The sequence below is a fragment of the Xylocopa sonorina genome, chromosome 11 (genome assembly GCF_050948175.1).
Source record: "Xylocopa sonorina isolate GNS202 chromosome 11, iyXylSono1_principal, whole genome shotgun sequence".
NCBI lineage: Eukaryota > Metazoa > Arthropoda > Insecta > Hymenoptera > Apidae > Xylocopa > Xylocopa sonorina.
Window position 1 is genome coordinate 7,277,724 of NC_135203.1, and position 25,069 is coordinate 7,302,792.

The following is a 25,069-nucleotide window of genomic DNA, read 5'->3' on the forward strand; positions in this document are numbered from 1 at the left end:
AACGACACTTTGAGATTTCTTCTGTTAGATTGCTTCAAATTATTTTGTAAGAATATATCTACTCAGTCAGATCGCATATATGATATTTGAACATCGGTTGAAAATCAACGGTTTTAAAAATTGTAAAGAGAAGTCCAGAAAGGGAGCTTGATATAGGACTGTCGCAATTTATCCGTCCGAGTCAGTCTTCCAGCGTTCTTACGATTAAGAAGGAATTAAAACGCTTGATGCGAGCTGTACGTATCGACGAACGCGATTACATTGGTTCGTTATTATGTAAAGTTTTGCGGTAACAGCGAAGACAACGCACAATCGCCGTAATCGTGTACATGTTTATTGATTTATTGTCGATCGACCGGATTATTTATATGCAGAGATTAATGGACAGAGCCGTTCTCGATGATACCGACGCTAACTAGTCGATCTAAGAAAGTTGTCAGGGGAAACTTGTTCGACGATGCCTACAAATAGAATCTCGAAAGTCTTCTTTGCAGAATTCTTCTTTCGGTCTCTTTTAGGGAGTACGCATACTCTTAATAGTCGTCCTGTCACTGATCGACCACTGTGCGAATAATCTCTATGAAACCGTGAAATCCTTCCACACCAGGGACACTTTGCAATCAACAATAAGAAAATTACGAATGCACGATCACGCAATCCATATATTTTGTACTCGCTCCACAATCGAGCGGAATCTCTTCTTTCGTTCTCTCTTCTTTTTTTTTTTTTAATTCTTTTGTTTTTTATGTCCACGGGATGGGGATCACAATCCGTCCAGTATTTCGTTGCACTGTAATTTATGTACATCACTTGATTAATAAATATACTCGGTTACAGATTGTACTCGTCTACTTGTATAAGTATACTCGTCCTACCCTAGGAAGTGTAACGTGAATCTGGGTATTTGAAAGAAATAAACTACTTTGTTCTGTTGTTATTATTTCGTCGGTATTTTTTACTGTAGCCTCGTTGCATTTGCTTAAATTGTGCTTTATAATGTGATCGTCTGTTGAGACAGTGTTAACTGATTATGGTCTCCAAGAATCTTGGGGTAAGTGTCTCTAAATGCATCTACGTCTGTACAATAATACTCTATGTTCTATAACAGTGTAAAAAATGTAGTTATGATTGATATAAACTATATTGCAGATGGGTCTACCGAAGAGACGACGTCAATAGGTAGCAACAAAGTAACATTTGCAATTAAAACTGATGTGACTGGAAAGGAATCATCCGCTACTGAAAATCAGCAGCAGAGACCTAACGAATTGACGGAGGTGGTTGAGATTCATCCACCACCTTCGTACTTGTACGAAGAAGATCTTCCGGAAATACCAGCACCATTAAAATCATCAACTCCACCGCCACCGCCACCGCCACCGCCACTGAAACCATTAACTCCACCGTTAACGCCACCAAAAGCATCAGCTACTGAACCCTCAGAACCACCAAAAGTATCAACTACTCAACCACCAGAACCGGCAAAAGCATCAACTACTCAACCACCATCGCTATCGAAAGCAACAAGTACTCAAGCACCGACGCCACTGCAGTTATTAATTACTCAGTTTTCAGCATCATTGGAACCACCCAGGACCCAACCTCCAGCACCATCGGTAACTTCGACTAAACCAACGTCAACGTCATTAATATCACCAACTCCACCGCCACCTCCTCCACCGCCTTTACAAAGTCAGAATTCTGTCTCGTCGACTACATCCAGTGCATCTTCCACATTGAAGAGTAACCACTCTACTAGCGGTAATATCAACATTCTTCTTAATCGGACATAACTATTTGAATTCCTGCGTCGTTTTGTTTTAGGGATAAAAACAGAAAGACAAATGCAAGAGGAACTGAAACAAGTTTTGATGATATTCCGTGAGAAGAGAGAGCCTTACACCGACAGTATAAATCGCAAACCCGTCTTGGACCAGTATTCCACTCCCAGAGAAGTACAGAACTGGCTATTGGCGAAAGGATTTTCAGAAAAGTATAAACAGGAAATATCTCTATTACTACGAGTTGGTCTCTGTGCGTGTAGATTAAACATTTAAACACAATCCTTTCAGAACATGTAAACAGCTAAAAGACATGACCGGTTCGGAGGTATTCAATTTATCTAAACGAGTATTGGAGCAACATTGTGACGTAGCGGAAGCTACCAAGCTGTACAATCAAATTTCGTTAGCACGGGCTGAAAGTGAGGTGAGCGACAAAGGTGAAGCATTTCGAGTCAGGATTCTAATTCTCGCATATTAAATTTCTAGAATAAAAGTCCACGAAGATCAGAGTTAAAGCAGATATTGGCGAAAGCTCGGCACAAAATTGAGAAGTGAAGCACCGACTATTAAATACTCATCTGCCAAAGTTAGAAATAAGAATTATACATATCCTTAGACATCCTTAACAACTAGATACATTGAAGAAATGTAATATCAAGTTACATTTACTATTAAGTGATAATAGTATTACGATTATCTCGTATAATATTCTGTGATGAGTTTGTAAATTGTTAGCAATATCATATAGATTACGTAAATATGTGTTATATAGGTATTTTTATAGACTAAACACTTAAATGAGATTCTTCATTCTTTCCATAATACTAATTATACCTGGACAGTATTTCAATCGACAATAGAGAACTTCTTTCATTTCCTTTCAGAAACGTTTACCACACATCAAGTGACAAAATGATATTTCCGTTACAAAAATGAAAAAAAGATCGGCAGTATCAATTTTAATATTGATGTCAGGTTTTTATTTTAAGCGATCACATACATTATAACAGACATAAATAGGTACTCTAGCTGTATCACTTATTATATCGATAAACTATACATTTCTTTCGAATACTCGACTCGAGGTCACGTAACGTGAACACATTGATAATTATAGTTTAATGGCGAATCCATTGCAAAGCCCTCGCGTGTTCGGATAATAAATTCACCGTGAAAATGCTGTAACGCCGAATGGATACAATTATCTATGTGTCGAATGTGGTAACGTAAACTTTTTACAAAGACAAAGCGATAATTGTCATTGAACGAATGTAACATATACGATAACGATGTTAAGACTCAATAAAAAACGTTAATAGTCTAAAAACTGTAAAAAACGATCGGAGACAACGCTTTTCATTAAACCATGTTATACGTTTAACAGAGTAAAACAGCTTCTCGGTTAATCAAGACCCGAGCAGTCTTACGTAATCGTGTTGACACATTCAGCTACGTAATTATTGTTAGAAAATAACAACGCGTTTGAAAAAACGCATTCACAAGAGAAACTATGTTTCAGAGAAATAATTGCAACGCATAGTTTACGTATCTACTATAAAATATTTCAAAATTTAATGAAACGTGTTGCTTTCCGTAATCTCTAATAACTTATTCTGGTCTCTATGCACGTACGTTTATGGAAACTCTTATTGTTAGAAACATTTGTGAAATTTCGATACAAAATCTACACTTGAAAAACTCTATGGTATTGTTCTCTAAATGCGATCTAAAAGACTCGTTCCAAAAGTGTATCACGAAGTCGTACGCGACAATTTAGTAACTATTACAATGGCAACCAAAGTTCTCCTCTTTTTTTTGGTCATTAACTCACACACAAGCCTTATAATCATAAAATTTCATATTCATCCATCTTACACGATAGTAATTACGTATTGAATATTTATTATGCGACGATTATTATTGTTTAATATCATTTACCCTTAACATTATTATTATTAAAATCATTATCGTTAACTTTACTTTCGTAGACGTGTACAATTTAATAGTACGCGATTGAAGGATTTAATAAAATTAATAATAGATACTTTTTCAGTGACAGAGATTAAAAAAGCGTAGAGGAATAATTATTTTTTTTTTGTAACACGTTAAATGTCGGAATGTAGGGTCATGCTGTGAAGGAACTGAAGAAAAACATTGCTTCTTTCACGTAACACATGACTCGTCTAATTAAATTAGTCCTAAGTGACGTTGTAAATATATCTTTCGCTTGAAATTTTGTAACAATAGTCATAAGCGAACAAGTGTGCGTTCTTGTCAAATGCATTACATTTACATTCCTTTTCCGGCATAGAGTTGTGAATTTATGATTTTAGCGTCTTTGCTCGTATTGGTCTATCTATGAATTTGTGCGTATTTCAGTTAATATTTGTATAAGCTAGCTTCGTTCGCGTTAGCAATTTTCCAACCCGTACAAATCTTTCAAATTAATCACACACCACAGATTCAAAAACTTGCAAAATTTTGATTTCTTAATTTTCTCACTCACTTGTTTCAACCTATAGATACTTCATTGTAATATAATCTCCATTTCAGCTACGTATTAAGATGTAAACTCTGTATATAGTTTATAAACGCTGTTACATAATCATCATTTGCGAAAGTAATCACCATTTCAGGATTGATTGAATCGTTAAACTAAGGATACTTTAATATTTACACTCATTACAATTAACAATATAATTAACCGAGATGTAACACTAGACTGCGACAGAAAACAGAACGATATGATTCATGGACTGACCTCTTGAAATTAACATGAGACGGTGTTCGATTCTAAGGTCAACGATAGCGTATAAAATACATTTATAATATTATGCCCATGAGACAGTTGCCCGTCAGGGGAACCTTGATGAAATGAGAAACACCTTCTGCGTGTAATATGTACACCGGGCATGTAATATTTACGTCATCAAAGTCAATGATGAAACTGATGATGATCGCTGTACATCGGTGTTATATAAATTATTAAAACGATACGAAACCAAAGTCACAATAACAAGTGTCCAACAATAGTTAAACGTAGAGTACATAATAGGAGACCAATAATAATTTAACCAAATCCCTGGTGTGTTTCTAAACCATAAAAAATAACTTTGAATATTGCATTCTTTTTTTTTGTAATATATATAGTTATGCAATAAATAACTTGCTCGTAAGCTTGACCTTGGAAACAACAAACAAACGTATATAAACAATTCTTTACAAATGTACAAAACAGCAATTTCTTCGGAGTCTCTTAAGAAATAAAAAACCAAAATGATTCCTCGCTAGCAACCTTGTAGTGTTCCTGTGAAACACTCAAATATACAAAAGCGTATATAGCTGTCCAAACATCCATGTAAAAATCGTCGCGTAATTCCGTTATTTGTATAAAACATAATAAAACAACGTATTGTACAAACAGAAAGTATATAAGTTCGCAGCACTCGTCGAAAGAATCCACGGACGAATGATAAAAATAAAACTGTCGATCGGTTGGAAATTTAACCGACACGTCTATTGCACGAAAAGGCAAACTTTCGTCGACGATGCGAAACCAGGTGCGAACTTCCACGAAACGTGAACGATCCAAGGTCAAAGAATGAAGCTTATACGGTACACAGAGAGCGGGCAATGAAGCAATAACGAAGCGAAAAAATTGTTTGATACATGAAGATACAAACGTACACTCTACTGACCGGTGGCATCCGAGTCCTCCTTTGATGGAACAGACCTTGATCGATGGGAATATATGTCAATTGTATACGACAAAACATATCGTTAATGGTTTGAGTGAAATAGCGAACCTGAAAGCGGGCTGATAGAGAAAGTGTCACGCAGAAGCGACAAGAAAATAATGCTGATGAGCTTTCTGTATATGCGAATGAAAGAAAAAATGATGAGAGAAGAAGTATTTCGTTCCTCTTTTTTCTCCGCAAGGAAAAATCCCTATATTATGCAAAGCAGACCTTGACTCTGTCTTTTTTTGTAAATTACCAAAAACCTCCCGCACTGCGACCGCCAGGTGGATTGTTTACGCGGATACAAGCTCTTCTTGCTTCGCCATCGACGTCCTCTGCGAACATAAAATTCGTCAAACAACCGTTCTACCAAAGAAGAAGACACTGGGGGTCTCGATAAAAAAATCAACCAGCTTTTTCTTCAGTTTCCACTGTTTCCTCTAATCACTTACCGCTAATGGAGAAAGTGGAATCTTGCAAATTTCTCTGCCCCTCCAGTCGTGGTCCTCTCGCGGACGGTGTGACCACAGCAGAATCTGGCAGCGTCGGCATGCAATCAGGGATTAACATTTTCGGCTTTGGACTCTCGTAAGTGCCATTAGTTTGATGAGTCTTCGCGAGAGCCGCGGCAGCCGCTCTTGCTTCTTCCTTAGCTTTCGCGATGGCCGCGTCTTCATCGGCGTACTTCTTTGCCTCGGCATCGGTTCTCGCCACGCCGCGTGGTCTCTGAACAAACAACGTCTCCATGGAATAGCGATTTGAGCCAATTTATAACTGGTAGTCAGAAAGAACTGTTTGCTTATGTACTCTGTCGCGTTCCATGTTTACATTTCGGTTAGTCACGGAAAGGGGCAACGCACCTTTTCTCTCTCTTCGATCATACTATATACATAATCAACATTGTTCGGAGTCTCGACGAACTTTCCGAATCCGTGGACAGCCTTCAGCTCGCACTCGTCCACGCAAACACGACCTTCGACTATAACGTATTCGGGTACCCCGTGAACCTCCATACCCTAAGGAATACAAATAGTATCACATTTATGGTAACTACGATATAAAAGAATATTTTGAGTATCCACAACGATGACACACTAATGATCAAGTTTCCTGTATATCGTAGGCTGGCAAGACGGATGGAAAATAAATTCCGCGCGACATGCGCACTCGATATTAAGATGACAAAGGCTTTATTAAAGCTTAATATCGACCGGACCTCACCTCGAAGATGTTGAAGTCAACGGCCTGCACGTGTGTCTGAGCGGAAATCGTACGCTTCCTGTTGGGGTCCCAGACAACTATATCGGCGTCTGAGCCGACAGCAATCACTCCTTTTCGCGGGTACAAGTTAAAGATCTTTGCGGCGTTGGTGCTGGTAACTGCGACGAACCTGGTTGGCTCCATTATCCCGGCGTGCACCCCTTTCTCCCAGACGACGGACATCCGGTCCTCGACGCCATTCACTCCGTTCGGGATCTTCGAAAAGTCGTCCTTACCCAGAGCCTTTTGTTCGGCACTGAAGGTGCAGTTGTCGCTGCCGGTAACTTGAAGACCATCTCTGACGAGAAAATGATTCGTGAGATCGGCGGAGACGATACACTTTAAACTAAAAGAGGATGCATTTAGAATAACGGGTGGGTTACCTTGACATCCGACGAGCTAGAATAACTTTTGCGATTACATATATTAATCGTTATAGAGTCGATTTGTCGAGTAAACGTGTAAAATTGAATGCTGACCGTCGAATGATCTTTAAACGAGTTTTCCTCTGCCCAATTAATTAGGTTTAATACCAGCAGTGAGATAAAAGCGACTTCCCACGCGGTGTCTATTAAAATTACGTTCAGTTAGCCTTATATCGTGCGTGTCAATTTGTTGCTGCAATTTATCGCCGTCATTTGAATGTTCGTACGACGCAGGAACGTCTAGGTGGTCCGCGACGGTGCGAAAAATGTTTCATCTTCTATCTGTCCATCGACAACTTTCTTGCGTTAAGGTTCGTTTTTCTTTCTTTTTTTTTCTACGTAACGTATATATAAACGCATGGCTAGTTGAGAGGTTTGAACTGGGAAGTACTCGAAGCACTTGAGGAGAGATAAACAGTGGGAAGCGTTGGATGGATCTTCGCTTTGCTACTTTCTACTTCATTAGTCACCTCTTAGAATTGCACGATTCGGTGATTACTCGGCGTAAGTACTTGAAACCTCGGATATTAAAGAGCCACAGAACGCAGATCTATTCGGGTAGATCGAATTGCGTGTCGAAATCTTGTGGAAACGTTTGCCGTTGCTTCCTTGCGTTATCTTCGGCGTTCATCTTCCTAATTAATGTAAAAGATTTTCGAGTTAGATTACTTACTGAGCTAGGTGTTCGATTAGATAGGCAGGCGTTGTGGAGTCGGGTCTCAACGGTGGGCTAGTAATGTAACGTCTGGCTTTTTCGATATCTTTCCCGTATTGTTCGCTACCATCGATACCCACGGCACTTGCGAGAGTCTCCCCGAACAGGACGACACCCTCCGACCTTTTCGCGGACACAACGTCAGCGGCGGACTTGCTCGACAGTGCTGTTACGTACACCGGACAATTCACCTAAACGTGACATTGTCTTGTCTTGCATTAACCAGTATCGATCTTGAAGTGTAAAGTGTGACCATAGCCGAAGAAAAATCGAGAAATCGTAATCAATTTTTAGTCGTCGCAGTATAAAATCGAGAGTCGGCTGTGATCACAGTAACGTACGTAGCTACAATTTTCAGAGACAACTACGAACTCGCATCTATACATTGAACAGCTGAATCGTGCCAGTGTCTACAACAATGGTATACGAATACAAAAGAAATAGGGCAAAGGAAAAGTAATACCGACTGCAATTACGATTGGCATGCATGCAACGTCGAGGAACTATAATTACATTGCGGCCTAAATCATCAGGCTTATGGAATACCTACTGTAAGTACTATTAAGATTAGACCTCACAGAAATTACCAGGAATCTATGAAACCTGGTAGCCTACAGGATCCTCAGAATCTTCCAGATCTATCACCTCAGGTAATTATTACTCCAAAATCATTTTTCGGTCAGCGATACGTGGATATTGTTTCAAATATCTACGTATGTTCAACATCTATTAAACGTGAGCTACTTTTTTCGTATACAGCGATATTAGTCGTACGTAATTTCGAAGAACAACTGCAGTGCGCTTCTGGATGTCAAAGTCACCCCAGAAAAATGATTCACGGTGGCTTCGACTCACTTCACCAACATATTCAGCAACGCAGACGGCGTATCTGGGTCTGGCCTGAGAGGTGGGCTCAAAACATGCGCCGCGGCGTGGTTCCAGCATTTGTGATCGTAGTTGGTTCCATCTGTGCCAATTCCGGCCGCCAAGGTCTCGCCAAAGACGCAAACGCCACGCTTTCGCGCAGCATCCACCGCTTCTGCGGCGCTGCGACTCATCACATGCACTATATACAGTGGACAATTGACCTAAGCATGCAGAATTCCCAAGAATATGTGTTTTAGTGTCTCGGCCTTCATAGACATCGAAAGTCTCCTTATAAATGAGCAATAATAAAAAAAAACTTATGAACTTCTAAGCTAAAGCAAAGTAATTAACTATCTCTCTAATTAAATAAATATATTGTCATTAATTAGACGGTAAATGTAACGTAATGTACAAAAGCGTAGTACATTCATTAACAACAGTTTAGTAAAGGGTACTACGACACATTGACTCTGAAAGTAGCGGTGCTCTAAAGGGTAAACAAGCGTGCTGGACAAATATAAAGTGAACATCTAAAAATAGAGTCCATTCCAGCCTCGTCGTTCTTACCTGACTCGCTATAACGCAGGCTCTGTTCACAGCCTCCGCTTCAACTTCCTCAGGACGCGACATTTCGTGACCTTCCGGTCCCGTGACCCCGGCATCGAGCAGACGTTTCGTGTTCTGGAACAATTCACAACGATCCCACCTAAAATCCCTGATTCTCCGTTCGTGACGGTGAACGTATCGTGTCTATTTTCGCTGGATAATAGAGTACCAAGCACGGTAACAGTCGCTGAACCATTTCAGCACAGTTCTACCACCATCTCGATTCAAGGATAACCATTTAATGAACATCATAAATCGCAATATATTGCCTGCGACGTTGTATGCGTGGAAACTTAGGATGGCAGGATATTAGGAAGGAAATGAATACAGTGACTGCATTGCAAACCGTCCTTGGAACCGAGCGACAAGACCTGGTGGCAAGATCGTGTGACTGAGAGTGGATAAGGATGGCGTGGAAGTATATATACCTCTGCAATGATATCGCCGTTTTCTGCGTGAACCATGGCGATGGCCCCCAACTCTTTGCACGTCTTGAACACCTCGATCAACTCTGGATCCCTCAGCATGTACAGATCCTTGTAAGCCATGAACATCTTGAAGCTGTTCACACCGTGATTGTTCGCCAATATGGCCATCTCCTCTTTGACCTGCAAAACGAAGAGTAGGACCGTGAGCACGCCGGAACGGGATAGAATCCGTTTTGAATGGACGGATAACCCGACGAGCGCCAGCAAATAAGGAGCACGACGATTTACATGCATCCATAATCGCGATTCGCTTGCGATTTCCTCATCGATCGCTTGGTATTCCATTCACGATCGCGATTACAGTTACAATGCAACCGCAGCGAGACCGTTGCAGCTACCAAATTCGTACGATTTGCCAGTTCGACGCGAGATCGGTATCGCCGTATTTAGAGAACAGCGAGCAGAGAGGACTGGTCGATCGAGATCGATCGGGATCTAGGCCGCAGCTTCACGCTCGCTTGAAATCTAACGATCCATTCGACTATCGTTCATTTAACACTTAATTACTCGCGTCGGGTCATTGTAATTCGATACAATAGTAGTACATTTAAATATCACGGCTTGAGACCACTCTTAATCACCCGAAGTGATTTCTTTCTTCAGTTAATATTATTTCGAGCAAGTAGTACGCGATGAGAATATGTAAAACGTAATCGAGCAACGCGAATGATTAAGAGTTAATGGCACTAACAGCAATAATGAAATAGCTATTCTCGAATGCAATTTCTCTGCTAATTTGATCGTCGATTTCAATCGTCTAATTGGCCATCAGTGGGCGACAAAAGAAACGCGAACCGTGAGAGCATTAAGCGTAACGCGTCCTCCTAGTAATTTCCGACGATCGTCAAAGAATTACGTAAACTCTATTTCGATCCGGACAGAACTTGTCGTTACGTCGCTTCAGATTAACATATACTATTATCCAACTTGATGGAATAACGCCGGTGAACTTAAAAGACACGCCAGAAAGAGGTCGCGGCTACGCGTGCTTTCTTTTCCAGGAAGGACTCGTGTTACGGTAATTATCTCATTCTGGGTGACTAAACAGAATGGAGAACGGCGTGTGAACTGTATCATACTGGCTCCGGTTGAATTGTAGCCGTTCCAACGTCACCACTACTCTGCCGATCTCGTTAATCCGCCGTCCTGTCGTCTTCTTTCGCATTGTCCGACGACAAAGACGGGAACCGTTCCGCGGATACGCGCGTCGCTCTATACAAGGGCTCACTTTTGGACTCCAGGACGTAACGGCGATGTGGAGCGAATAATCGCAGCAAACTTTCTGGTCGGCGCTCTCCCGGTACCTCTCGTACGCCTCCAACAGGGACTCATCTTTCTTAGGGATTACGAAGTCGATGATCATCGTGGTACCGCCGGCAACGGCTGCTTTGGTACCTTGATAGAAATCATCGACCGATTTGGCGCCCATCAGCTCCAATTCGAAATGGGTGTGCGGATCTATACCACCAGGCATCACATACTTCCCACGGGCGTCGATCGTTCTTGTACCGCCTGGTATTATCAGATTGCGACCCATTTGCCTAAAAATAGAACGTTCTATTTAGTCATTGATCAAAAATTACGTATAATAGCAATTTGTTTCCTTCGATAATAGAGATAGTAACGAGTCGTTGCCGCGTTTAGTTTGTTCAATGATAATCCGCTGATACGATTAAAGAACAACGATAATTCTACGGTGATAAGTAATAATGATAAAGTTGACATAAAGCGTTACATAGAAGTAATAATTTTATAATTAACGTCGCGTTAAATATTACAAATCTATCTCCCAACATCGATCTTTAGTTGCTTTTCAAGAGCAAAGTAATGAGACAGATCGTTCACAATCTCGAATCAATTAGGCGGTATATAATTACGCGGCTCAAAGTGGACTCTCGATATTACCACCACCTTCAAATTGCCTATTAGACAGTGCATGTCACGCTCATTTGACAAATTACGCCGACCATCGACGCGTTATCTCTCCACGTTGCTCATTGATAAAACGGCCGGCGTGTATCGCGTTTCTCTTGCGTAAAGTGGCGAACAAACACGCGAGGAGAATGCTGAATGAAGCGTCGATTGTCCGTAACACGTAAAACCGAAAAGTCTGTTTGCCAACAAACACTCTTGCTACGAATGTCCACGAGATCATCCTCCGTTCGGTTTACGCAACGATCCTGATCGGCCTGACCATAAACGAGGCTGGTAGGCATTGAATAAACAAATGCGACAGAGTTCCAGTTCCACGGTGGTACTCTCGGTGATGTAATTAGGCTCGCATAGGTAATCGGTCAGAGCCAACGCGTATAAGCAGACGTAACGTTTCGATCCTTACTTGATGATACCGTCTTCGATGTAAACGTCGTTGTCCGTGATCCCATCGTCGTTCACTACCTTGCCATTTTTAATCAGCAGCCTGTTTTGTGCGCTCTGAAAACAGAACAGACCTGTATCATTTTACGGGCATTCCATTGAAACGAAACCGCAACGCGAAATAATGCTGAATACTATCGAATGGTAACCTTTAAAGACCCGCTGGTACATGTGTGTATTATGCATGTATTATGCTAATATGCAGTTAGCAATTCTGTGTTAAAGTTAATGTTTGCCGGGACATTCTGCGTGAATTATCGCGTTCTTTCAACAGCATGGTAAACGATGTCCTGTCGTTACCTAAGCCCTTAGCGATAGAGAAGAGGAGGATAGCCGAAGGTCAATTTTTCAATCGATATCAAACTTTTCTGGGACAGATCTGTGTGACGCGGATGAAAAGAACCGACGTACAAGTTTGATCCACTCGAACCTGAGATGTCTATCTTTCACACGTTGCGTATCTTTGGCACAATATTTACAAAAGTTGGAGCAACCGAGTTAAGAATCCGTACGGATCGAAGTGTAAAGTAAATATGTGTCACCTAAAAACTAGCCTCGCACGAAATTGCTTCCCATTGAGAGCCGAGCGAACCCCCCGCGTACTGTCCTTGATATTCGTTTGCAACGTGCGTCGGATCCGACATCCGGTGCAGACGATTAACGTGCGTATATTGCCGCCACGCTATGGTATACCAATCAGTATATAATAGAAGCTACGCTTCACGCACTTCCGCCAATGCTAGATTTAGAGCAGTATACGCGATGTGCTGGGACTGATAAAGCGTACGACCCCGTGGCGTTCCGCGATACATCTTTCCATTCGAAAGAATACACGGGTTTCACCTGAGTCATGCAAACGATTCGACAAGGGGAACGTGATTTTTCGCTGAACCACTTCGACCGAACATTACCATACAATCAGATTTGAAAACCGTGCTCGCCACGCGTGCAACATTTCCGGAACGAACGACGTACAAACGGCATCTATTTCGCACGAGCTTTTCACGCTTTCCTTCACAGAAACACGCGTAATCCCCTCTTGCCTGTGACTCGACCTGTCTCCTATTTCTTGCCCACCAGCGGCGACAGCGAGGATCGATACACTAAAGTTCCGGATAGAAAACAACCCTTGGAAACCAACGAATTATCAACCTCGACAGGGAGTACTATAATTAAGAACAAAGATCCTGACCTGACACTTGCTGGGCCATGAAGAAGAGCGGGCGGAACGTACAAACATTGTCGCAACGCGGAATTGAAAGGAGTCTAAGAGACAGAGAGAGTTCGTGGGCTACATAAAGGACTTTCGACAAACCACCCCTAAGGCTTTCCCTGTCCGGGGAAAGATAAAAGCGCGTAGGGGAGAAAGATCAGAGGGAGCACAAGAGGGGACGGTGGAAAAAAGGACAATCCATCGCTGTCGCCGCCGACGCCCACGTTTTATAACCGATTCGGGGTGCACGCACCCTTCTTCGACGGTAATGCAACGCGTGCACCAACAAACCCTTCACGCGGGCCGGGGTCTCCGCCCCCGTAAAATTGCTTCGAACCCCTCTGCCGGTGGATCTAAACCACCGTGAATTGTGGCGAGGCTTTCCTGAAATCGATCCCAATCTGCCTCGCCCTTTCTCTAAAGTGTCGCTGGAAGGTGTAGTTCGTTAAATCGGATCTCGCTCACCCTCCGCAATGGATGCGGTGCGCATTGGCTATTTAAAAGGACAGCAAAGGTGTCGATGGAACGCGTGAATGAAACGAGAACGACGGAAACGACCTTCGTCGCTGAACTGAAAGAGACGATTGCGAATATAGAGATCTCGTTCGCGCGGTTCACGTGGGCAGAGACCTTGTCATCTTCGCGGTATAGTTATTAGCTACGGACTTGAACATGTGCGTTTCATGTGTTGGAGGGTCTCTGGTTGGGTATTTTCAGCAGACAGCAAGCTTAAAATACGTTGCCTGTACGCCGGCGTGATTTTTAAAAGAAGAAATCCTACCGACCACTGACGAACGGATTTATATCCACTTTGCGATACTTGTGAATTTCTATACGAAAATTTCTAATCTTCTTCATATAAAATATCATTGGACGATTGTAGCTGAGCAATATTAGCCCTCTTCCCTTTACAAGATTAAATACAAATCTATCGGTTCAAGTATCAAGCACCTAAAATCGTGATACGACATATTCCACGTATTGATTTCAACATGCCTGTAATCGCACATTTCCGAGGACATCTGATAAAGAAAGAAGAGTGGCGCGGGACAACGCGACGCCAAAATCTTACACCCCCGTTCGGAAGTACGCTCCTGGTAAAATCGATATCCCCAACATTTCCCGGGTGCATGCCACGAATTCGTCCGTAGGGGAGGCGAATACCGTCTAAATGAAAGATCTTATCGGTCAGATGAGAATCCAGTTTCTACACTCCTATTCGATCCCATCGCCAAGTCTATTCTTATCGCGTGGACTCTACAAAACCCGTTTGATCGCGTTTTCTCCTCCGATCGTTTCGTTCTTCGATACACCGTCTAGAAAAAGATAAATCGTCCACGGTTGCGTGCGTAAAAATGTACAAAGTTACTCGATCGCCGTTCCAGTTGACGTCTGTACCAATTAAAACGTGATTTCTTCTTTAATTAGGGTACCGCGAACCTACTAACCGCACCAGCGTCTAGAAAAATGATAATTGACCGCTTTCACGGTGGGAAAAGGATTTTCCTCCGCGCTTAAGGAGCGAAACTTACTGGTTTCCCCGTCAACGATGAAGACCAGCCCCCGTGCGCAAAGAGAACTCCACGGTGGCTGGTTCATAATCGTTGACTGACGAGGGACTGTTGATTAACTCGACAAACATTCGCTTTCGACTATCTTTTCCATTCGGACGAACAAGCTTCAAAGGTGCGTAACACATTCGGCTATTTAATACGCAAATGCAACCCAAGAACAAAGGGCAATTACATAACGTTACGCAATGTATCGCATTTTCTTAACACTTTCCCAGATGAATGCAATTTCGCATAAACTAACATTGAACAAGTCGGACTTGTTGTCAACACTGTGGAGACGTAACCTTGTACTCTGTTGTATCGAATTCGAGGTATAAACTTGAAGATTGTTACTTGGTATCTCTAGATTTCGATACGGTCGGTCGAAGTAGCTTCTTAGCTAAAATATCTCGTTTAACTATCTCTCGAGATGTTTGATGAATTTTTAAACGAAATTAGAGTGTAGTTTGCATACGAAATGGAAAAACATTGTACAATTTGCATAATTCGATGCATTGCAATAGTAAAATCTACGAAGTTGAGACATGCGACCAGAAATCAGAGGCCGTGTTAGAACGTACGCATGAAAGAATATACTCAAGTGCAATCCGCCTATGAATTGTCCTTGCACTTGTATAATCGTATAAAAAAATAGAAAAAGAGACAGAACAGAAGGGAAAATAGGGTCAACAACGATCCGACCGGCTGCTCTAATTTCCATTCGCGATAAACTGCCACGGAAACGACTGCGGTGGTTCGCACCTGGCTTCCCAGTGTCTATTTATGCCACGAGAATTAATGTCGGTAATTCGTATTTCGGTTGACCGACTTCCATTCGACTAAATTTGCCGTCAAGTTCTCGGTGAGACAAAACACGACGACAATGAGTGGACGCGTGTTGAACCACTTGTCGCCAGTAGCAACACGATTCAAAATCTAGAACGTCCAACTAATCAATGGGGAGCTCCGAGGAATTCAAATTCCGTGTTCTTCTTATATCGGTTGTTTCTCATTCGGTCTTCTGTACTCTTCAATTGAAGAGAGTACCGGAACAAGTTCCAGGGAATGTAAAAAGCAGCCTCTCGATAAAAGTTTCAACGCTGCTCCAAATCTGTATACAGAAAGAATGTCGATGCTTTTTAAATGTTCGTTTTTTGTGAGAAGAGAAAGTAGCTTTGACTATCTTACCAAGTCTCGTATATTGTTTAACGAAACAAGAACATCAACCAAATTTGAAAGAGCTTAAAGAGGATTAATTGCCGAAAGAAGGATCAAGTACCCTGTAGGCGTTACATGACGTCCTTTCGATTAAAAATTACCGAAAAAATGAGAACTGAACGATATTATCGAATGAATCATAGAAATGAATAATTAGTCTCAAATAAAGAAGTACCGATTCTTGAAAAATATGTCAAACTTCTTCAGAACACCGTAGCTGTATTGCAATGACCATGGCTCAAAGTGTCAACGTCTCTGTGCCGTCTAATCGGGGCAAAAACCGCAGGCGAAAACATCGGCCGACCTGCATGGTTTATTTTTGCTCGCGGAAACCGCCCCGATCCGAGGAGCAAGCTCGCAGAGACACTGAACGTGAGACAGAGGATATCCATGTTTCTTCGTACGCTTTTATCCCTTTTAGCCGTTTGAAGCGTGCACGCTCATAAAATCGAGCAGCGGGTGGTTTTTCCGAGTTCTGCCTGGACGTTGGTACATGCAGTGTCGACGAACTATTGATTCGCCTGGGCGTCCCCGTACCTCCTAGCCGGGGTACACGTCCCAGTGCCGTACGATTTTCCCCGACCGTTGTACGAATTATCGTTCGCGGGCCGCACTAACGAAAGCCTTTTCCCGTTATTGACTCTGCGAACCACCGCGGCCGACCGTTCGCCACGCCGCTCGAAATAGTTCGGGTAAACTTTTACCGAATCAGAACCGCCGCTACACGGTATAATTAGAGGATCATCCGACTGCATGGGCCCGCAATCGATCGCAGTTGGGAAATTCTCACTTATTACGTAACAATCGTTTGCGATCGGAGAAATTGCTCGGAGAAACTAGAAAAATATGTATTATGAGATAATGCGTGTCGAGTAAAATTATGGAAGGAAGTTTGCACATTGACTGGAAAATTTATTGGCTTACCGCTGCATTTATCTTATTTAACCATTCCCTCGTCGGTTACGGGTCCACGAGGCTAGAAAAATTGAATACTGGCAATGAAATATATTCGAAAAATATGGGCGTGTGCCAATACTTTTTGCAATCGCTGTGTATGCTACATCTAAAACAGAAATGGCGAATTCAGTGATGATGTTTTTGGAGAAACTCTTATGCTCGTTAATCGTGTTGATTTTACGCAGAAATACTAATAGTTCTACTGATATTTTATAAATTGCATATATTCAGTATTTATTCATTATGGATGCATGATTTAAGAATCATAATTCTTTCATAAAAAGACGTATCGCGAAAACGACTATGGATCTGGTTTTATTGTACCTCGGTTGAATAGACACGTCGCATACGGCATAAATCAAACGTACATATGTACGTGAGCATATATAATATGTATATATTGGTTTCACGTGGATATGTATTATGTATTATGTACTTATATATATAAGTTGGCTCCTTTCGCAAGATAGCCCGATGCCGGGCGCCAAGACGCTCCGATCAATAAGGCAGCAACCTTGCGATTGCCGCGATGGTGCGACGAAACTTTCGGTTTTAATAGTGACGCAGAAACACCCGTATCCTATGTACGTATTTACTTTCTACCATAACGTCTCATGTTCCAACTGAACGTTTGTACACGTGTCCGAAGCTACGATCATTTAGCAACCCTTATAGCCTGCGGTGTAACGAAGGCAACGGGACAGGGATTTATCGGTACCGAAAGTGGTTACAAATAACTAGAATAAATAAATAATAGCTATAGAACTTTCTCAAGATTATATCACCGTCAGAGTTGCACAAAGGCTGGTAATTAATTCATTTTGTATTTTTTCGCAACCGTACTCTATTAATTGTAACTAGTTTGTTAAACCCGGCTTCGCTATCGATCGCGAGTTCAGTGACCTCATGCGCGACATGTTTAAGTTAAGATTGTGAAAATTAAAAATCGGATTGAAGAGTCTGGAGTGGAATAGCTTCGATGTAATAGCGACGTGCTTTATACTGCGAAAAGTAACCGAGAAGGTGTAAGGAATTGATATACCGCGGTAAATGAATATCGAATTAACCATTAGAGACGAAAACAGATCGATACGAAATTTTTTGCGTACGTTGTTCTACTCAAAGAATCACGGTGGGTGATATCGAGCGTAGGGGATGTGCTGGTTTTATTTTTCAGCATTAATCGCGTCCCAGAGATAATTACATCGATTTACATTTGCACACGGACCACGGGCGTTTATCATGGGCGTTTATCGACATTGATTACTTTATTATAACTGCATTGGATTTTTTTTGCCCTTCTCGTGATATCAATTATCGTACCGATTGCTCGCCGTCTACTTTAATTCTGCTTTAGATATCAAATAGGCTATCGAGTAAAATGTGAAACGTGCATTAAAAGTCGATACATTTTTTTCATATCGTACCACTTTTATCTAGAAGAATTTATTTATTTTCTCTTGCTTGATCTGCGGAATCCGCACCGCCTATTGTATACTTCTCTGCTGGTAAAGATTCATTCGGGCGAACTAGAATCTTGAATTTTCATACATAAAGAAAAAAAAACTGTATAGCTTAGAATCCTTTCAATTTCACAGCATCACGCACGATGCAAACTCGATTTAACTACACACAAGCGAGTGTTTGCACCACTTAAGCTTGAGATTAAGAAATCTGTAACACAGTTTATTTACGTGGTAACGTTTAAACGCAAAAGAACGGGCTCTTGTAAGGGGCGGCGAAAATGATAGAACAGAAATAAAAATAAGATAGATCGGCAACAAACTAACCTGCAGGTGAATGGGTACCTTCTTCACAGGCGTGCTCATCTTCGATCAAGGGGAAGATCACGTTGTCCGAAAAGAAACGAATCACTGGACTTTAACGATCGCACGGGTTATTCTATACCAAGTTGAACGAGTACACTATTTTTACTCGCAAAAATCGCCTCACTCGCACGAAGTTTTCCCGAAGTGAAAATCAAAAGGCGGAAGATCGAATCGAATCGAACAATCGACTGCGACTGACGCTACGAGTGCGCGTCGTACGGCGTGGTAAATTTTCCTCCCCACTTCTCACGTTTCGACAGGGATGGGGGTAATCCCCACTCTATCCACAGTTGATTATATATACGTATGTTATTACAAACTTTAAAGACATCTATATCTACGTATGTGTACAAGTATATATAGAATTTAATTTTTTATTAATTTAATACAATTGCCGTAAATTCAGACAATTACTTGTCTGTTCGTTTACGTATGAATAAACAAATATTAAAGGTATTTTATGAACTTAATACGAATCTATAATTATTCATATATATTTATCATTGTCACGTTTATATAAATAAATATAATTGATATATTTTTTAAAATACTGATCTTCCTTTATGTCAGGATAGATAAGAAACTATATGTAAAGATCGAACTTGTTCCCGCCTAAATGGAACGCGATACTTCCGTTTAAACATGGCTATTCGTTTGCACATAAAACACGATTTAACCGAAGAAAAAGAGAGTGTCTTACATTTAATGCCATGCAAAATTTATGGTAATGAATCTGCGAACGTTTCCTCGTTCTTTACACCTTATATTCGTAAAACGGACGATGAACGTAAGTTTTCGCTCGAGATAAGTTTATTATCGATCAAAGTACATATACAATTGTACGTACACGTACTATTACTTAATTGTAAATAATATTTCAATAGTTAGATTCAAGTGAAACATTTAAAATCAAAATACGATAATTATCTTTCTTTTATGCAGATTATACCTCTTCGTTTCGAGGACATCCGCTACAAGGAAAAAAAATAATATTGCCCTCTGGATATAAAGGTGTAACGTTTGTTGAACAGAAAAAACCAGAAACAGAAAATGTTGAACGTAACTTGTATTCGACGGGAACTTTTTCACATTTTACCTATTGGAATTATGATAAACTGCCATCCAAAAATGATGCACTAGCAGCTGCTATGGATTGGATTGATATTGCTGAAGCTGTAAGTTATTATATCAGAAATAATATAGCTTTATATGTTTCCTATAGATATATACATATAATTAATCTTTTATTATAATATATGTATATTCTGTTTTTCAGCTACATTCTACAGAATCGTAATAGAAGGTAAATCCTTAAAATAGAACAAAATATTGTTATACATTTAATGAATTATAAAGAATGTTCTATTTTAATATAAAGATAAAAATAAATATTTTATATATATTTTATATATATTATAGTTTATTAACCATATTTTATATCATGAGCATATATTTTTGTCATACATAACACGCATCTTATAATCCCTTAAGACATATATGAACCTCGCAAATAATCTTTGGTTTAATTAGGAAAGCCGTTTCAAAAATGTGCAGTCTTTTATAAGATAAATAGTACATTTTTAATTCATTTTTTATCTTTATAAATATATAAAAGTTGCAATGAGAGAGAAGATAAAAGCATCTACTACTTTTTCCTTTTGTTTTTGTAACACAGAAGATTTTCTTATTACATATAATTCTACTGACTGTAATATATTATATTATTTTTAATACTGTTTATGTCATCAGAGAAATAGACTGTTACTTATATAAATGAATAGCCACTACAATATAATTCTTGGCAAAAATTGTTTTCAATGTGACACTAATATGTAGCTGTTTGTTATGGTCAAATCTGTATAAAATTTATATAAAATGCATTCTGAAAACTATTTAACATATAATGTGGGCAGTTTTTTTGCAGTAAATATCTCTAAGAAATACATGCATAGTATCTACTGGAATTTTTTCTATATGCATATATGGTATATATGTATAGAAAAGTTAAAGTAATTCTATTTTTATGTATACAATGGCAGTGTTGAAGATGAAGAAAGGTTTTCTCTTAAATCATAGGAAAACCAATATCTAAATGTTAAAAGACATTAAAAATGTCTATTAATAATATAACACTTGTATACATATATATTTATATATCTTAAGAGATATTTAATATAGTTATGCATATAATAAATATTATAAAATCACTATTAGAATTGTAAAACTACATAAATAAAAATACTATAAAAAAAAATAAAATTTATGGAAATACAAATTTCAATATAAATCAAAATATTTTCAGTATTCTACTATAAAATGTATTCTTATCTCTAAAGATCACTTGATCAGCCTACAAAACCTATTTACAACTGCATTATATTTCTACTACTCAGCTAATCTAAAAATAGGTCCATCGTATATCACTTTATTTTCTTTTAGCAAAAGCACCCTAATGTTTATGTATAAAATTAAACGAATTCGTTTGTATTACTTTATGTTGCTATAAAAAAGAAAAAGAAAAAAGAACAATCACATTAATCTGCCATTCAAAAAAAGAAAGATATTCTTACAGCTAGTACTAATATTCTGTGTGTCCATCTTAACTCCTTAACAGTTACTAAAAATTAGAAATACATTGTAAACAATCTATAACTTGTTCTACTATTGCACAGTTTTTATTTTGTACCCTGATTTTTAAGTATTCCCATTTTTAACGTATTGGAAATAATTTTCTTTATATTAATAGTCAGTTATATATGGTATTTTCTGCCACAAAAATGAATATCTAAATAAATTAATTAAACTGAATAAATAAAACATTTGAATTTAGACAATTTCTATACAGTTCATGTGTGACTGTATTAAACATTTACAAACTTTGTGCATTTTTAAAACTATTAAGAAAAAAAGACAGTGTTCATAATATAACACTGATTATAAGAATGAACCTAACTCATCTGTCTGATCTTGATGATACTTGTTCTGATCTTGCTGTTGTTTAATAAATGCACTTAATCTGTTAAGTAAAAATTGTTTGTCATGACCCTCTAGTACCAGCTGATTTTTTAACACTGTAACCATGTGCTTGTTCGCTACTGACACAGCATAATAGTAATATAACAGTAAGGTAAGAATGACAAAAGCTGGTACCCCAAATCCGGCAGTACTAAGAAAGTGTAAAATAGATTGAAGCCAGTCAGGAAATTGGGCAAATATCACAATTAATAATGACCATGCAGACTTGAAACGCCTAAATGGCCCACAAGATTTTGATGGGACTATTTCAGCAATAGAATAGCCAACAGGAATTGTAGAGAAAATAAAGGAAATTAGTAGAATCAACATAAAAAATGCATTTAACTTGCTTGCCCTGTAAATTTTACTTGTTGGAATGCTATTTACTAAGCAAGCAAATTTCTTTATATAAAACAGCAGAAAAGTGCCAATTACTGCGACTAACGATAATAAAGGTGTAAAAAAGAAACCAAGCCAACAGATGGTTTGTAAATAAACCATATCTAATACATGCTTAGGTAAATCAAATTCTTGTTCTCCGAAAAAGCGTAATATTTTGTTCTCTGTATGTTTCGCTATTAATGACCTAGGGAAATTCACGAAAAATGTCATGAAAAATTGAACAAACAAATCGGTGATATAGAGCTTAAAAAATTGTTGTCCTACAAATGTTTCCCAACACAGTGGTCGTTTACTAGCAGTATTAGTGCACTCATCATCCTTTACCTCGACCATAATTAATTTATACAATGATGTGAGCAAAACAATAAGAGAAGAAAGTCGTAGAAATACGGTTCGTATAAGAGTTATACGTACTACAAATGAAGGACTATAATTTTCTAAAGTGACTAGATATCGGAAAAAAAATGGAACTGCAAAATTTAAACCGACAATAGATAAATATGGAAGAAACTCGAAAAATAATACAGCAAGTTTATTTGACGATAAACGTTGCTCATTGTAAGTTTGATCCGTTATTGGCGATACTTGATTAAGTGAAAATTCAAATATATAATAAATAAATATACCACAACCACTTAACACTGTTAATACTATCAAATTAATAAATAATCGTTTAAGAAACAATTTCGTCTTTTCTTCTCTTGTTCGATTTTGTCTTTCCTCTTCCAGCCTTTCAGCTTCTAGAAGTCCTTTCATTTCATTGTATAACGCTTTGTGCTTTACAACTGCAGACTTTCCATTCTGTATACAATAATCCCAGCCACCAAAAATTAAATTACAATACTGATAAAATTGACCTTCATTTTCGATTACCCTCTGTTTGAAGTTTTTAGCAGCTGACTTAATAATTGCTACTAAACTAAAAATAAATACACCAATAATGGCAGAGATATAAGATAACGGTAGATTATAGAACATGCAAGGAGAATCATAACTCATATGACTGTATGCGCCATAAAATAGGAAAGTGTATTCTAGAATACCAGAGCCCTGGATAATGTCTGTTATACTACTACTTTCTTGAGTTATATTCCAATATAACTCTGAACAGCAAGATATACTGTAATTATTGGTAGAATTACTGCACGGCTCTTCTTCTGGCATGTCCAATACTATTGAGGGTATCACAATGAATAAGAAAATAATTAGAAATAAAAGAATATTAAGATACATCAACCACTTGATGAATAAAAAATATGCCACCATTCCCATTCCAAAATTTCCACCAATTGTTTTAAGGCTATCATTCCATAACTCCATTTTTGAATACGCTTCCTTCATTCTAATACGAAACTGTTGCCAGGCTTTTCTTCGTTGCCATTTTAATTGTTCAAATCCTTGCAATCGTAACTTTGTAGCACTCTATAAAATATACACATGTACATACAGTTTCCCATTACAAATGGTTACGCTATAATATTTCTATTCTTTTTTACTAACAGTGTTATTAACATACTTGCAACTGATTTTTTAATTGTATTTTTTGCGCCATACACACGGGCATAGCTTTAATCTGCATTATTTCTTCCCAAGTACGTTCCTCATTAGATAAATTTTCTGATAAGTCTGGCAACATAGATACAGCTGCATCATGGATATTCGTTGACATACGTCTAGATGTAGTTGTACCACGAGATCTTGTGCTAGTACGCCTTCTTAATGTTGTTTTTGTGTCATTACGTATTCGTTTGGCAGTTGCTATTATGAAAATGTAAAACATATGATATCCTTCTTCATGCGTGCATAAATTTGATTGTCCTTAAACTTACCAACACGAGACTTTTTACTTGGAAGTAAAGTGGCAATGTGAGATGGATCTCTTTGCAGTGCTTGCTGTAAATCTGCTTCAATCGCTGCAGGATAACTTTCTTGATAAAATTCAGCACCTGCTTCTTCCCAGCCTTGCCCCCTATCGCAAGCACGTTTCTTTCGTTCCCCTCCTGACATATTGTTTCTTGATGATGAATTGTGATTTGTATATGGAATTCCACTAAAAAGCCTTGTACAAAGATCAAAACAATAATCAATGATTTTGTTTAATATTTCTAAGATATCAGATCAAAAGTAAATTGAGATTCAAATTCACATACCTGTGTATGAATTGATCAAGTATTTTGTAAATGCTTCATTGCTTGATGATACATATTATTCTTTTGTGTAGGTTGATAAGAATACTTATCATAGCACTTTGCAGACGAAACACTGAACTCCGTGAGTCACATAACACGTAGGTTGTAACGTTTTGTAAACTACCACGTAGATTACACCGAAATGTTTAAACGTTATATTAAATCACACCAATGTTAAATTTACCATTCCTATGTGATAAAACTTTTGACTTTTCCCAAGTGAATAAAGTAAAATAAATACAATTCAGACAGCGAATGCACATCGGCATTTTGTTTTCCCATATATCTAAATCCGTGTAGTTTACGTAGACGGCTGATAAAACATCAAGGCATGAACCAATAAGAACATAGAAGGTATCTGTCTTATCACACCCATAGCTAACAGAAATTTGAAAATATGACTATTTCATTCATTTTTATAGCGAGTAATAT

At 38.9% G+C, this 25,069-nt stretch overlaps 5 protein-coding genes and 1 long non-coding RNA gene across 12 annotated transcripts in view; 3 read left to right on the plus strand and 3 right to left on the minus strand.

The window, feature by feature from the left end:
• Nucleotides 1-3,246, plus strand: part of LOC143429472 (epidermal growth factor receptor kinase substrate 8) — a 16,948-nt gene extending 13,702 nt beyond the window's left edge. For 3 of the 4 annotated variants that reach the window (XM_076905183.1, XM_076905184.1, XM_076905187.1), the window contains 4 exons: nucleotides 1,150-1,761; nucleotides 1,825-1,993; nucleotides 2,073-2,208; nucleotides 2,271-3,246. In XM_076905183.1, the coding sequence (XP_076761298.1) occupies nucleotides 1,150-1,761; nucleotides 1,825-1,993; nucleotides 2,073-2,208; nucleotides 2,271-2,339 (986 nt within the window). In that variant the 3' untranslated portion in view covers nucleotides 2,340-3,246. The remainder of the gene's footprint in view (nucleotides 1-1,149; nucleotides 1,762-1,824; nucleotides 1,994-2,072; nucleotides 2,209-2,270) is intronic. The other variant, XM_076905186.1, reaches the window with a different exon arrangement.
• Nucleotides 766-19,238, minus strand: Crmp (Collapsin Response Mediator Protein). Of its 2 annotated transcripts, XM_076905192.1 has the most exons (11): nucleotides 18,993-19,238; nucleotides 12,224-12,318; nucleotides 11,114-11,426; nucleotides 9,826-10,005; nucleotides 9,359-9,472; nucleotides 7,883-8,115; nucleotides 6,746-7,082; nucleotides 6,385-6,540; nucleotides 5,977-6,250; nucleotides 5,781-5,859; nucleotides 766-1,077 (listed from the first exon to the last, which is right to left on the minus strand). In XM_076905192.1, coding segments are annotated over exons 1-11 (1,821 nt in total). In that variant the 5' UTR covers nucleotides 19,032-19,238; the 3' UTR covers nucleotides 766-1,076. The 2 variants fall into 2 exon arrangements, with proteins under 2 accessions (XP_076761307.1, XP_076761306.1); XM_076905191.1 differs by lacking the exon at nucleotides 766-1,077 and having other exon boundaries at nucleotides 3,988-5,859.
• LOC143429482 (uncharacterized) lies at nucleotides 7,543-9,112 on the plus strand. The gene is made up of 2 exons (XM_076905204.1): nucleotides 7,543-7,713; nucleotides 8,711-9,112. The coding sequence occupies exons 1-2, from the start codon at nucleotides 7,641-7,643 to the stop codon at nucleotides 9,046-9,048; spliced, it is 411 nt and encodes a 136-aa protein (XP_076761319.1). The 5' UTR covers nucleotides 7,543-7,640; the 3' UTR covers nucleotides 9,049-9,112.
• Nucleotides 12,417-17,076, minus strand: LOC143429355 (uncharacterized). Of its 2 annotated transcripts, none has more exons than XR_013102519.1 (2): nucleotides 16,550-17,076; nucleotides 12,417-12,561 (listed from the first exon to the last, which is right to left on the minus strand). It is a non-coding gene; the product is annotated as an uncharacterized LOC143429355 (long non-coding RNA). Both variants share the same exon structure in this region.
• Nucleotides 17,476-20,438, plus strand: LOC143429483 (ribonuclease H2 subunit C). Of its 2 annotated transcripts, none has more exons than XM_076905205.1 (5): nucleotides 17,476-17,578; nucleotides 17,673-17,786; nucleotides 19,607-19,818; nucleotides 19,974-20,206; nucleotides 20,308-20,438. In XM_076905205.1, exons 3-5 carry the CDS (start codon nucleotides 19,674-19,676, stop codon nucleotides 20,326-20,328), a joined length of 399 nt encoding a protein of 132 aa, XP_076761320.1. In that variant the 5' UTR covers nucleotides 17,476-17,578; nucleotides 17,673-17,786; nucleotides 19,607-19,673; the 3' UTR covers nucleotides 20,329-20,438. The 2 variants fall into 2 exon arrangements, with proteins under 2 accessions (XP_076761320.1, XP_076761321.1); XM_076905206.1 differs by having other exon boundaries at nucleotides 17,558-17,574.
• On the minus strand, nucleotides 20,439-24,968 carry LOC143429474 (transmembrane channel-like protein 7). The gene is made up of 4 exons (XM_076905190.1): nucleotides 24,599-24,968; nucleotides 24,278-24,507; nucleotides 23,965-24,206; nucleotides 20,439-23,870 (listed from the first exon to the last, which is right to left on the minus strand). The coding sequence occupies exons 2-4, from the start codon at nucleotides 24,453-24,455 to the stop codon at nucleotides 21,966-21,968; spliced, it is 2,325 nt and encodes a 774-aa protein (XP_076761305.1). The 5' UTR covers nucleotides 24,456-24,507; nucleotides 24,599-24,968; the 3' UTR covers nucleotides 20,439-21,965.
• Between the last annotated feature and the right edge of the window lie 101 nt (nucleotides 24,969-25,069).

What these genes read in the sequence shown, in the direction of transcription:
- LOC143429482 (XM_076905204.1), top strand. Translation starts at nt 7,641, where the DNA reads ATGGATCTTCGCTTTGCTACTTTCTACTTCATTAGTCACCTCTTAGAA. An exon ending in CGATTCGGTGATTACTCGGC is followed by an intron (nt 7,714 to 8,710) that starts GTAAGTACTTGA and finishes GTAATTTCGAAG; the next exon opens with AACAACTGCAGTGCGCTTCT.
- Crmp (XM_076905191.1), bottom strand. Translation starts at nt 19,031, where the DNA reads ATGAGCACGCCTGTGAAGAAGGTACCCATTCACCTGCAG. An exon ending in ACGGCGATATCATTGCAGAG is followed by an intron (nt 9,473 to 9,825) that starts GTATATATACTT and finishes GAATTGTTCCAG; the next exon opens with AACACGAAACGTCTGCTCGA. An exon ending in CCTGCGTTATAGCGAGTCAG is followed by an intron (nt 8,116 to 9,358) that starts GTAAGAACGACG and finishes TGTCACGTTTAG; the next exon opens with GTGAATTGTCCGGTGTACGT.
- LOC143429483 (XM_076905205.1), top strand. Translation starts at nt 19,674, where the DNA reads ATGGCTATTCGTTTGCACATAAAACACGATTTAACCGAAGAAAAAGAG. An exon ending in TCGTAAAACGGACGATGAAC is followed by an intron (nt 19,819 to 19,973) that starts GTAAGTTTTCGC and finishes TCTTTTATGCAG; the next exon opens with ATTATACCTCTTCGTTTCGA. An exon ending in GGATTGATATTGCTGAAGCT is followed by an intron (nt 20,207 to 20,307) that starts GTAAGTTATTAT and finishes TCTGTTTTTCAG; the next exon opens with CTACATTCTACAGAATCGTA.
- LOC143429474 (XM_076905190.1), bottom strand. Translation starts at nt 24,455, where the DNA reads ATGTCAGGAGGGGAACGAAAGAAACGTGCTTGCGATAGGGGGCAAGGC. An exon ending in AAGTAAAAAGTCTCGTGTTG is followed by an intron (nt 24,207 to 24,277) that starts GTAAGTTTAAGG and finishes TTTTCATAATAG; the next exon opens with CAACTGCCAAACGAATACGT. An exon ending in AATTAAAAAATCAGTTGCAA is followed by an intron (nt 23,871 to 23,964) that starts GTATGTTAATAA and finishes TATATTTTATAG; the next exon opens with AGTGCTACAAAGTTACGATT.